Source organism: Oncorhynchus mykiss, chromosome 6 (assembly GCF_057628025.1).
Source record: "Oncorhynchus mykiss isolate SJ-2025 chromosome 6, ASM5762802v1, whole genome shotgun sequence".
In the NCBI taxonomy this organism is placed as follows: Eukaryota; Metazoa; Chordata; class Actinopteri; order Salmoniformes; family Salmonidae; genus Oncorhynchus; species Oncorhynchus mykiss.
This window is the reverse complement of record NC_143027.1, coordinates 19,160,698-19,174,122: the sequence shown is the minus strand read 5'-3', so window position 1 is coordinate 19,174,122 and position 13,425 is coordinate 19,160,698. Positions and strand designations below refer to the sequence as shown.

Here is a 13,425-nt window from a genome sequence, read left to right as displayed (position 1 = left end):
CAGCAACACTCTGTATTATTCAGAGCCCTATGAAATGACACCATACATACAGTATATACATTCTACTGACCCTACTGAGTATTTCCTACAATACTTTTACTGCGACACCCAGAATAGTTTTGGCTTTTTTAAACCAATATGTATTCCATATGGTGATTCGTATTGTGGCCATTTATTTGACCTTGGAACAAGTTTTAAAACCCACATTTAATGCAAATGTAACTTAAATATGAACAAATAGGAATCATTGTTAATGTTAAGACTATAATTGTTCATATATCATGAGTAAATACAGGTTATTGAAACGTTTCTACTATTACTTGGGGGGCTTTTATTTGGAAAAGTTCTGAAATTCCGTGACCCGGATGTACTCTGTTAGTGTTGCTGACGAGACGCTGAAAGCAGGTTCTCCCTTTCCAGTATGTAGCCAGCTAGCTAACGACACAATTATCATAACAGATTGCACTCAGATTAACGTTTTATAATATAATATTTATAAAACTTCACCACGGAATTTGCTAGCTATTGGCACGCGCTGATACTTAACTTACTCTGAATTGGTAGTATGACAGCGTTAGCTTGAATACTAGCTATTTGGCCATGCATGTTTATTGGTTTTTGCTTGTAGTATAACTAGCCAAGTTACCGAGACATCAGTTTAGCTTGCTACTATCGAAAGGTCAAGTTTGGGGCGTAAACGGATATCTACACGGTCCCATGTGTTATACGTTTAATTAAAAGGAAGATGAACTAGTTATGAAAGTTAATTATTGCTTGTGAATAAAGCTTGACAGCTGTCTGATGCATCAGTTTGCCAGAATCTATACTGAACAAAAATATAAACGTAACTATTAACGATTTCTCTTAGTTACAGTTCATATAAGGAAATCAGTCAATTTAAATAAATACATTTGGCCCTATCTATGGATTTTACATGACGAGGCAGGGGTGCAGCCACGTGTGGGCCTGGGAGGGCATAGGCTACCCACTTGAGATCCAGGACCAGCCAATCAAAATGTGTTTTTCCCCACAAAAGGGCTTTATTACAGACAAAAATACTTCTCAGTTTCATCAGCTGTCGGGGTGGCTGGTATCAGACAATCCCACAGGTGAAGAAGCCGGATGTGGAGGTCCTGGGCTGGCATGGTTACACGTGGTCTGTGGTTGTGAGGCCGGTTGGACATACTGCCAAGTTCTCTAAAATTACATTGGAAGCGGCTTATGGTAGAGAAATTAACATACAATTCCCTGGCAAGAGCTCTATTGGACATTCCTGCAGTCCAAATGCCAATTTCACGCTCCCTCAAAACTTGCAATATCTGTGGCACTGTATTGGGTGACAAAAATGCACATTTTAGAGTGACCTTTTATTGTCCCCAGTACAAGGTGCACCTGTGTAATTATCATGCTGCATAATCAGCTTCTTGATATGCCACACCTGTCAGGTGGATGGATTATATTGACAAAGGAGAAATGCTCACTAACAGGGAAGTAAACAAAATTTGAGATAAACATTTTTTTGGTGCATTTAAAACATTTCTGGGATCTTTTATTTCAGCTCATGAAACATGGGACCAGGACTTTACATGTTGCGTTTATATTTTTGTTCAGTGTATAATGAAACCTGAGTTTCCTTCATTTAATACATATACTAAAACCCAAAACTATTTATCATGAGGGGAATTCCATTTGCTCATGATTTTATTTTTATATATTATTTTTTCATGTACCTTGGCAGTCGGAAGGTAGACAAGGTGACAGATACAGAGGGAGAAAGAGTATAGGGAGCAAGGTGGAATTTGGAACCCCGTCACTAGCTTGCATGTGTGGTCTGGAGTCTGCCGGACTAACTAGACCAGACTCCGGCACCCATTTGCTCATGTTTTCCGTCAGTGAAATGATCCCCTCTTTCTCTTCCCCATCTCTCCTAGGCTGATCGACCCATTTGATCAGCTCCTGGTGGAACATCGTCATGACCTGACGAATTGTCCCTTTCCTATTTAATCATGAATGACAAGCTGGTTTTTCTGGGTCTCCTGTACTTTGTGCAGGGGATCCCCTATGGTCTCCAGTCCTTGTTGCTCCCTGTCTACCTCCGTGGGGCGGGCCACTCCCTCACCCACATCGGCTTGACCAAAATCCTCTACTTCCCCTGGGTGCTCAAGGTCCTCTGGGCACCTCTGGTGGACCGTGTGGGCACCAAGCGGCGCTGGCTGGTGGCCACGGTCTCTGGCCTGGCGCTTACTTGTCTCTCCAGTGCCGCTCTGGCCCCGGAGGCCCACATCTGGGGAGTGGTGGGGACTCTGCTGGCCATGAACGCCCTGGCATCGATTCAGGACATCACAGTGGATGGGGCTGCTGTGGGACTGCTGAAGGGCCGTAGCGAGCTGGGCCTGGGCAACATGGCTCAGGTGGTGGGCTACAAGGCCGGCTCGGTGTTCGCCGGGGGCGGGCTCCTGGCTGTGATTGACGTGGCCGGGTGGGGCCCTATGTTTATGCTGTTGGCCTTTGTGTACTTCGGGGTGGCACTGTTTGTGTTGGGGGCCCCCGTGCTGGACAATGAGCTGTTGAGGGGCCAGGCAGAGGGGAGGAAGGGGGTCCAGTCGGACGCTGTGCATCCCTGGAGGGTGTGGCGGAAGCTGCTGTCAGTACCTGGGACGCCCTGGACCATGATCTACGTTCTCACATACAAACTGGGTAAATCTGCTAGTCAGTCTGACAACCATGTACACTCACCTACTGTACCAACTAGAGAAGTACCTAAACGTCTTAACACTAACCTCCACTCTCATCTACTGTACCAACTGGAGAAGTAGCTAAAAGTCTTAACACTAACCTCCACACTCATCTACTGTACCAACTAGAGAAGTAGCTAAAAGTCTTAACACTAACCTCCACACTCATCTACTGTACCAACTAGAGAAGTAGCTAAAAGTCTTAACACTAACCTCCACTCTCATCTACTGTACCAACTAGAGAAGTAGCTAAAAGTCTTAACACCAACCTCCACTCTCATCTACTGTACACTGAAGCTGATCCACTACAAGGCTACTACATAAGAAACCCACTATTCCATAAATGACTTAGCCAAAGCATGTTTTCTTCCAATAGTAGTCCTACATTATTTAATGCAAAACATAGCAAAACATTTTGCAACGGAGTACAAAAACGAAAGGTTTCTTATTGGACAAGTTCTCATAGTCCCTGCCTGTTTCAGTCTGTTTTATTCCATTTGGTGCCTATTGAATGCAAGCCTGATGACCTGTAGCCTCATTTGTGAAGTGGGTGGCAGGTAGCCTAGCAGTTAAGAGCGTTGGGCCAGTAACCAAACGGTCGCTTGTTCAAATATCTGAACTGGCAAGGTGAAAAATAAAATCTGTTTGTGCTCTTGAGCAAGGTACTTAACCCTAATTGCCCCTGTAAGTCGCTCTGGATAATACCTTGTGCGAAATGACTAAAATGTATAAATGAAGTAAGCAAGACAGAATCATATTTTCTCCTTTCAGCTGTGGTCTCATTTCTTACCACTGTTGCCCTGAACTATTTACTACAGCCACAAAGTTTAAAAAAAGGGCTATATTGTAAAAATGTACTTTTTGGTCTTAATTTAAGGTTAGGCATAAAGTTAGAGGTATGGTTAAGGTTAGGCATAAAGTTAGCAGCATGGTTAAGGTTAGGCATAAAGTTAGCAGTATGGTTAAGGTTAGGCATAAAGTTAGCAGTATGGTTAAGGTTAGGCATAAAGTTAGCAGTATGGTTAAGGTTAGGCATAAAGTTAGCAGTATGGTTAAGGTTAGGTTTAAAATAACATTTGTGTCTGGGGTAACTAACGATGACCCTGATCTAGACTGATCATCTAGTCTGTTGATGAATAAAGGGAATGAGTGAGTTATTCCCAGGGACTTGGTAATGAGTCCAGAACCTACTTAACGTTCCATTTTTTACAAAATATGACATTTTGAACTCTGTGAATAGCATTTATGTACAAAGTAACAGGTATATATTAGGGCTAGTGAGATGTTAGAAATGTTGTCCTTTAAAAAATGTATTTGTCTCCAAGTTTATATTTGCAAGAGAAAACGTTCTATGATGAACACAGTTTGGTTTTAAGCATTGTGTGTATGTATGTGTGTGTGAGCGAGAGTTGATATGAACACAGTTTGGTGTTAAGCATCGTGTGTATGTGTGTGTGTGTGAGCGAGAGTTGATATGAACACAGTTTGGTGTTAAGCATCGTGTGTATGTATGTGTGTGTGAGCGAGAGTTGATATGAACACAGTTTGGTGTTAAGCATCGTGTGTATGTATGTGTGTGTGAGCGAGAGTTGATATGAACACAGTTTGGTGTTAAGCATCGTGTGTATGTATGTGTGTGTGAGCGAGAGTTGATATGAACACAGTTTGGTGTTAAGCAGCGTGTGTGTGTGTGTGTGTGTGTGTGTGTGTGTGTGAGCGAGAGTTGATATGAACACAGTTTGGTGTTAAGCACCGTGTGTATGTATGTGTGTGTGAGCGAGAGTTGATATGAACACAGTTTGGTGTTAAGCATCGTGTGTATGTATGTGTGTGTGAGCGAGAGTTGATATGAACACAGTTTGGTGTTAAGCAGCGTGTGTGTGTGTGTGTGTGTGTGTGTGTGTGTGTGTGAGCGAGAGTTGATATGAACACAGTTTGGTGTTAAGCAGCGTGTGTGTATGTATGTGTGTGTGAGCGAGAGTTGATATGAACACAGTTTGGTGTTAAGCAGCGTGTGTGTGTGTGTGTGTGTGAGCGAGAATTAATATGAACACAGTTTCGTGTTAAGCAGCGTGTGTGTGTGTGTGTGTGTGTGTGAGCGAGAATTGATATGAACACAGTTTGGTGTTAATCAGCGTGTGTATGTATGTGTGTGTGAGCGAGAGTTGATATGAACACAGTTTGGTGTTAATCAGCGTGTGTATGTATGTGTGTGTGAGCGAGAGTTGATATGAACACAGTTTGGTGTTAATCAGCGTGTGTATGTATGTGTGTGTGAGCGAGAGTTGATATGAACACAGTTTGGTTTTAAGCATCGTGTGTATGTATGTGTGTGTGAGCGAGAGTTGGTAGGAACACAGTTTGGTGTTAATCAGCGTGTGTATGTATGTGTGTGTGAGCGAGAGTTGGTAGGAACACAGTTTGGTGTTAATCAGCGTGTGTATGTATGTGTGTGTGAGCGAGAGTTGGTAGGAACACAGTTTGGTGTCTGTCAGCAGGAGGGGATTATGTAAGGATTAGTGTGTCTGTATGTCTGGTGTTTTTTTCAAGGAAATTGAAATGGAAGACGCAGCGTCACACTGGTGTGTGTGTTTGTTTGGGTGTTGGGAAAACATGTTCTATATACATTTGCATACTTGTGCTTCTTTGTGAATGTGTGTGCCATTGTTTTTCCTGTATGTATTCGTGTGTGTTTGAGAGAGAGTGTGTTAGGGGTGGCACAGTAATTGGATGATCCCAGGCAGACACTAGACAGGAGAGTAAGACAGTTCGTTTGAGGGGTTCACCAGTATTGTCATCATCACCACTTTCACCATCTCCATAGCAATAATTTTCATCATCGCCATTATCGTTAACATCCTCATCCTCATGATGTTATCAATATTAACATAATAATCATATCGAATATAATCAGCATTTACAAATAACCGGCTTAGTTGTCCGCTCTTTATTTCAGAATAAAAAGGTCAGACTGTTTGTGTGCAACTGTCAGGTGAAACTCAACAATCCATGTGAATGTGAGACTGTTTGTGTGTGAGATTTTAGAGTGAAAGGTCTGCCTTAAACCCCCCCTCCCCCAACACACAAACACACTCATCTCAGACCCCTCTCCCACTCACTCTTAATGAACACAGCGAGTTTGCTCTGTGTAGAACCGCACAACCAATGAGAAGGAACCGTTTGGATGACCCCTGTGTCATTTGAGGTCGCGGACATGGGACTTGCTGTCTGGGCAGAATCCCAGAGAGAGAGTTGGGGGCAAAAGGGATAGAAGGAGAATGAACCTGTGTATTGTAGTCCGGGGAACACTGATGGAGGGATGGGCTAGTATTGGTAGATGGGAAAGTGATAGCGCTGCTCTTATTGGGTTTAGTACCCACTGATCTAGGATCAGATTAACCTACCCTACAATAATAACCTTAACCACTAATCAAACAGAGAAAAACTGACCCTGTATCAGTCAGTGGTTAACTTGGGGCCAACATCTACAGATGTAAGATCTTCATTTGATCACCCTGTTGTTGCAGGTAATTTCCACTTTAAAATGTCAGACTTGATTTGCACTAACAAAAAAAATTATCAACCCCTACAAAAATGTCCATTAATTATAATCCATGCAATAATTTAAATGTCCTGTTGTTGCAGGATTATTTTCCTGCTATGGGAAACCGCCAACCTCTGCCATGCACAGCCATACTGGATAGACTGTGAGACATGGGAGAGAGGATGGCAGAGCATGGGTGAGAGAGAGGGGGGCCTGGGAAGTGGGGGGAGAGAGCGGTGTGCGGGGGATGTGGGTTAATTTTCCAGAGGGAGAAAGGAGGACGGCAGGGAGGCTGAAGGGGGGATGAATTAATGAAGAACCACCACATGGTGCCCAGAGGGAGACAGAGAGCGATGGATAAAGGCAAAGAGGCCCAAAGAGAGAGGACAGTATTGGGACGATATAACAGGACTTTTTCAATACTGGAGCCAAACCAACCAGTGACCCTGTTTGGTTGTCCATAACACTGCTCCCCTAGATTGCATAGTCAGTGTTTGATATCTATGCTGTTGACAAAGTAAACAATCATTGGTCAATACACTGGTAACGTGTAGTTAGGGCTGGGTGATATATCATATTTCAAGGTATACCGGTATGGATTTTTATAAAATCGTCTGTAACGATATGTTGATACAGTGCTAAATAAATGAAAAGTCAGATTTGTCCTAGTTTGGTTGAGTATAAAACAATCAGGAAGGAGAAAGAACATTAAACCAATTAGAATGAATCTGTTGCCATCCTAGGGTTATGCACTACTCATAAAACATATTTATAGCTTGTATTATTCAGAAACATAGAATACCGTCAAACACTGCCATGCAGTCAAAAGAATGAGAAATATATTGTGATATGTTATTTTGGCCATATCGCCCAGTCCTACATGGAATGTTAGGACCCCTGATTGGTGGAATGGTGTAGATCTCCTGGTGCTATGGAGCTCTGTAGTGCAACAGCTTTCTGTAGAAAGGTTAGCGAGGACAGTTATAGTTCATGTGGTTATGGGAGTAAAACATAGTTGGTAACATAAGAGCATTTTAGCAAAGTGACCCATCTGGGTAGGGTGGGTGGGGTTCAAGTTTTTTTTCCCATGCTTCAGCCTAGTTCCTTAGGGGTTCAACAAACTCTGTGACACCCTGCAATGTGCACACCTGTAGGGATTGCTGTTAGTGTGTGTGTGTGTCAATGGAAGGTGTACGTAGAACTGTAGCTTACTGATTTACTTGTTCCCAGGGTGTGTTTTGTGTCTTGTTTTCTCCTAAGTGTCCTCGTGATCCCATCTGATCCTGTCCTCTAGTGTCTGAGCTTCATGTGATCACTCTGTTACCCGACCATTCTGTTTCCTAATTGACTCTCACGCTGATCCCTCATCCTGTTTTCTCTCTCTCACTATTTTTAATTTCTTTCTTTCTTTCTTTCTTTCTTACTCGTGCACAAACACCTCTTGTTTCCCATCAGCAACCTGTCAGCCCTACTCTCCCCATCACCCCTCCTGTACCAAATTCCTCATTCTCCTCAGTCTCATTCTTCCACATTTTGCCCCTTTTTCTGCATCCCTCCTCCTCTATAAACCCAGTCTCTCTCCATAAATCATTCTCACTATCTCTCTCCCTTACCCCTCTATCTGTCTGTTCATGTTTCTCCCTTACCCCTCTCTCTCTCTGTCTGTTCATGTTTCTCCCTTACCCCTATCTCTCTTCGTCTGTTCATGTTTCTCCCTTACCCCCCTCTCTCTCTGTCTGTTCATGTTTCTTCCTTACCCCTCTCTCTCTGTCTGTTCATGTTTCTCCTTTACCCCTCTCTCTCTGTCTGTTCATGTTTCTCCCTTACCCCTCTCTCTCTCTGTCTGTTCATGTTTCTCCCTTACCCCTCTCTCTCTCTCTCTCTCTCTCTCTCTCTCTGTGTTCATGTTCTCCCTTACCCCTCTCTCTCTCTGTCTGTTCATGTTTCTCCCTTACCCCTCTCTCTCTCCGTCTGTTCATGTTTCTCCCTTACCCCTCTCTCTCTGTCTGTTCATGTTTCTCCCTTACCCCTCTCTCTGTCTGTTCATGTTTCTCCCTTACCCCTCTCTCTCTATCTGTTCATGTTTCTCCCTTACCCCCCTCTCTCTCTGTCTGTTCATGTTTCTTCCTTACCCCTCTCTCTATCTGTCTGTTCATGTTTCTCCCTTACCCCTCTCTCTCTCTGTCTGTTCATGTTTCTCCCTTACCCCTCTCTCTCTCTGTCTGTTCATGTTTCTCCTTTACCCCTCTCTCTCTGTCTGTTCATGTTTCTCCCTTACCCCTCTCTCTCTCTGTCTGTTCATGTTTCTCCCTTACCCCTCTCTCTCTCTCTCTCTCTCTCTCTCTCTGTGTTCATGTTCTCCCTTACCCCTCTCTCTCTCTGTCTGTTCATGTTTCTCCCTTACCCCTCTCTCTCTCCGTCTGTTCATGTTTCTCCCTTACCCCTCTCTCTCTGTCTGTTCATGTTTCTCCCTTACCCCTCTCTCTGTCTGTTCATGTTTCTCCCTTACCCCTCTCTCTCTATCTGTTCATGTTTCTCCCTTACCCCCCTCTCTCTCTGTCTGTTCATGTTTCTCCCTTACCCCTCTCTCTCTCTGTCTGTTCATGTTTCTTCCTTACCCCTCTCTCTATCTGTCTGTTCATGTTTCTCCCTTACCCCTCTCTCTCTCTGTCTGTTCATGTTTCTCCCTTACCCCTCTCTCTCTCTGTCTGTTCATGTTTCTCCTTTACCCCTCTCTCTCTCTGTCTGTTCATGTTTCTCCCTTACCCCTCTCTCTCTCTCTCTCTCTCTCTGTTCATGTTTCTCCCTTACCCCTCTCTCTCTCTGTCTATTCATGTTTCTCCCTTACCCCTCTCTCTCTGTCTGTTCATGTTTCTCCCTTACCCCTCTCTCTCTCTCTGTTCATGTTTCTCCCTTACCCCTCCTTCTCTCTGTCTGTTCATGTTTCTCCCTTACCCCTCTCTCTCTGTCTGTTCATGTTTCTCTTTTACCCCTCTCTCTCTGTCTGTTCATGTTTCTCCCTTACCCCCCTCTCTCTCTCTCTCTGTTCATGTTTCTCCCTTACCACTCTCTCTCTGTCTGTTCATGTTTCTCCCTTACCCCTCTCTCTGTATCTGTCTGTTCATGTTTCTCCCTTACCCCTCTCTCTCTCTGTCTGTTCATGTTTCTCCCTTACCTCTCTCTCACTCTCTGTTCATGTTTCTCAACTACCCCTCTCTCTCTCTATCTGTCTGTTCATGTTTCTCCCTTACCCTTCTCTCTCTGTCTTTCTCTCTTATCCATTATTTTTCTCTCCACCGTGTCTCATTTTCTGTCTCTGTCATTCTCCCTCTCTCTGTCTCTCTGTCATTCTCCCTCTCTCTCTGTCTCTCTGTCATTATCCCCCTCTGTCTCTCTGTCATTCTCCCTTTCTATCTGTCTCTCTGTCATTCTCCTCTATCTGTCTCTCTGTCATTCTCTCTCTCTCTCTCTGTCTTTCTCACCCTCTCTGTCTCTGTCTCTCTCCCACTCTGTCTCTCTATCTTTCTCCCATACTCCCCTCTCTACTAGTTTCTTCTTTGTGGATGCCTAATGAAATCCCCACTGAAATGGACAATTGTTGCTTTGCGAATATTTATAGAATTGAATAATCAGCCTTGTTGTGTTTGTCTGCACTCCCCTTTTAAAGAAATAATGAGTTTGAAGCAGTGGGAGCACTGAATGCTGTAGAGACACAGAACCACTGGTAAAGAATCAAGCATAGGAGGTTGGTGGCACCTTAATTGGAGAGGACAGGGCTCGTGGTAATGGCTGGAGTGGAATGAGTGGATTGGTATCAAATATATCAAACACATGGTTTCCATGTGCAACAGCAGCCTGTGGTTTATTAGACTTCATAAAGGCTTTAAAAGAACAATCTGTTGTTCATACAACAACAAAGGTGTTACCCCATCCAGTGTTTTGGTAAATATCTCAGGGATGGGGTTGGAGGAATGTAACCCCTCTCAAATTCATAGACAGAGCTAGGACTGACCTTACCTTCAGGCTATGCTCAAACCCTACACCCCAACCCGAGCACCTCTGGTCTCCAGCTCCTGCTCAGCCCAGTCCAAACTCTTCTCTTCCCTTGCACAACCCGATTGTGGAACTGGCTTCCCCCTAAAGCTAGAACAGCAGAGCACCCCCCCCCCCCCTGCATAAAAATGCATTTAGTGAACTAACACTTTTCTTTCCTTACAAACTCTGACTTTGCTGATAACTACTTTATTGAGGAACAATGTACTTAAATGTACTTACTATAACTGTGATATGTGGTTGTGGTTGTCCCACCCAGCTATCTTAAGATGAATGCACTAACTGTAAGTCACTCTGGATAAGAGCATCTGCTAAATAACCAAAATGTACAAATTAAATATGACATCAAAATGATAGTTATAACCATATTTTTAGGCTATTTTGATGCAGTGTTTGTTTACAATAAGACCTACACTGTTTACATACAAATTAGTAAAACAAATGTATATTTGGGGTTTTGATGGAGTAAAATAATTTAACTAAGCTCATGAGGCATTTGAACTACACTGAGTGTACAAAACATTAGGAACACCTGCTCTTTCCATGACAGACTGACCAGGTGAATCCACGTGAAAGCTATGATCCCTTATTGATATCACTTGTTAAATCCACTTCAAATCAGTGTATATGGAGAGGAGGAGACAGGTTAAAAAAAATGCTTTTTAAGCCTTGAGACAATTAAGACATGGATTGTGTATATGTGCCATTCAGAGGTTGAATGGGCAAAACCAAAGATTTAAGTGCCTTTGAACAGGGAATGGAAATAGGTGCCAGGCGCCCCGGTTTGAGGGTTTTTCACGCTCAACAGTTTCCCATGTGTATCAAGAATGGTCAACCACCCAAAGGACATTCAGCCAACTTGACACAATTGTGGGAAGCATTGTAGTCAACATGGGCCAGCATCCCTGTGAAACGCTTTCGATACCTTGTAGAGTCCATGGCCTGATTAATTGAGGCTGTTCTGAGGGCAAAATGGGGTGCAACTCAATATTAGGTATGTGTTCCTAATGTTTTGTACACTCAGTATATATTCTTCAAGAATCAATGGGTGTGTATCAATCATTTCAACGTCAAAAAAAATTGGTGTAGCAATGGCAGATTGTCCATTTAAGTAATGTCTTGCCTCAAACTATCTACCCTGTTGGATGATAAAAAGTTCCCCAGGTTTCAACCGGTGATGGTGGGAAATAGTGAGTAATACAGTAGCTGATAGCTGTTTATGTTAGTGCTGCCTTGGAATATAGAATATAGACGCTGAATGAATATGTCATCACAGCAGCCTCTGTTTATCCCTCTCATTCTCCTTCCATACATTTAGCTTGGCTGTCACATAGCGCTGTCACAACGTGTGCGTTGTCCTAGCGTTCCCGTGTGCCAGGAGGTTTTCAGCGTCTTCTCTAAGAACTCCTTTTGATATCCTTCTCCATTTCATGTGAAAGATTCTCTCTCTATTGTTGTTTTTCTTCTGGCCAAGTGTGTGGTGTGTGAGTGTGTCGTCTCTTTGACAGCAGTCTCTGAGCTGTCACTCAGCACTCCGTCTCCCTGTCTTTGTGAAGTCACTCTCCATTAATAATGGCGGCAGCGCTGAATATTTTACAGCGTCGTTCGGGCAGAAAATTGTCCCGCCTTCGAAACCACACAGCGACAGAGGCACTATTGTCTCACTGATAAACTTTTATTTCACCAGAAAGCTCTGTGACTGAGGCTTGTGTTATCTGAGGAAGTTTTACATTAGGCCCTTTTGAAAAATTACGCAGGATATTCACATTTTTTTTTTTTACATCTATTATTGATACGATCTAGGAATAGTGTATGTTGTTAGATTAAGAAAGCACCAATACAACATTGTCCAGTCTATTAAAGGTAACTGCTTTGTGCACTGTCACAGTGTTTAAGAGTTGTGTTTAAGAGTTGTCATACACAGTGAAGACATCCACTATTGTTTTCTTCCTGTTTTCCTTTAAATAGCTCTGTCACAGGAAGGTGGATTGTGGGTGTTTTTGAGTATGTTTATTTCCAACAATGGCTAATCCATCGTAGTTGACTCTTGGCTATGTTGTAGATAAAATGACTAAAACTACAGATGAAGAGATTTGTGTTTAGAGTCTAACTCTCTCTTGTCTAACCTGAACTCCAACTGGTTTGTCCTCTCTCTCTGTCTCTATCCACAGGTGAGCAGGGTGCGGTGACCATGTTCCCTCTCTTCCTTTTGGACCATCACATGACAGCCCGGGAGCTGGGGTTCTGGAACGGCATGATCGCCATGTGCTTCTCAATCTGTGGCTCCTCCCTCGGTGGCCTGCTGCTCTCCCAGTTCAGGTAGCGTTCAGAGGCAGCACTCTCCTGTTAGCGTTCAGAGGCAGCACTCTCCTGTTAGCGTTCAGAGGCAGCACTCTCATGTTAGCGTTCAGAGGCAGCACTCTCCTGTTAGCGTTCAGAGGCAGCACTCTCCTGTTAGCGTTCAGAGGCAGCACTCTCCTGTTAGCGTTCAGAGGCAGCACTCTCCTGTTAGCGTTCAGAGGCAGCACTCTCCTGTTAGCGTTCAGAGGCAGCACTCTCCTGTTAGCGTTCAGAGGCAGCACTCTCCTGTTAGCGTTCAGAGGCAGCACTCTCCTGTTAGCGTTCAGAGGCAGCACTCTCCTGTTTGTGTTTAGAAGCAACACTGTCTATAGTGCCCATTTTAGCGTCACCCCACCCCATCACCTCCCCTCCCCATATTGGGGGGATGTGTGTGTGTGTGTGTGTGTGTGTTTGTGTGTGTGTGTGTGTGTGTGTGTGTGTGTGTGTGTGTGTGTCTGTCTGTCTGTCTGTCTGTCTGTCTGTCTGTCTGTCTGTCTGTCTGTCTGTCTGTCTGTCTGTCTGTCTGTCTGTCTGTCTGTCTGTCTGTCTGTCTGTCTGTCTGTCTGTCTGTCTGTCTGTCTGTCTGTCTGTCTGTCTGTCTGTCTGTCTGTCTGTCTGTCTGTCTGTCTGTCTGTCTGTCTGTCTGTCTGTCTGTCTGTCTGTCTGTCTGTCTGTCTGTCTGTCTGTCTGTCTGTCTGTCTGTCTGTCTGTCTGTCTGTCTGTCTGTCTGTCTGTCTGTCTGTCTGTCTGTCT

General features: G+C 43.9%; 1 protein-coding gene across 1 annotated transcript in view; it reads left to right on the top strand.

Annotated features, from left to right (window-relative positions):
• The first annotated feature begins 358 nt into the window (after window positions 1-358).
• The window catches only part of LOC110525402 (solute carrier family 33 member 2), a 32,206-nt gene continuing 19,139 nt past the window's right edge, over window positions 359-13,425 (top strand). The window contains exons 1-3 of the mRNA XM_036979543.2: window positions 359-419; window positions 1,932-2,697; window positions 12,504-12,651. Coding sequence (XP_036835438.1) covers window positions 2,007-2,697; window positions 12,504-12,651 — 839 coding nt within the window. The 5' untranslated portion in view covers window positions 359-419; window positions 1,932-2,006. The remainder of the gene's footprint in view (window positions 420-1,931; window positions 2,698-12,503; window positions 12,652-13,425) is intronic.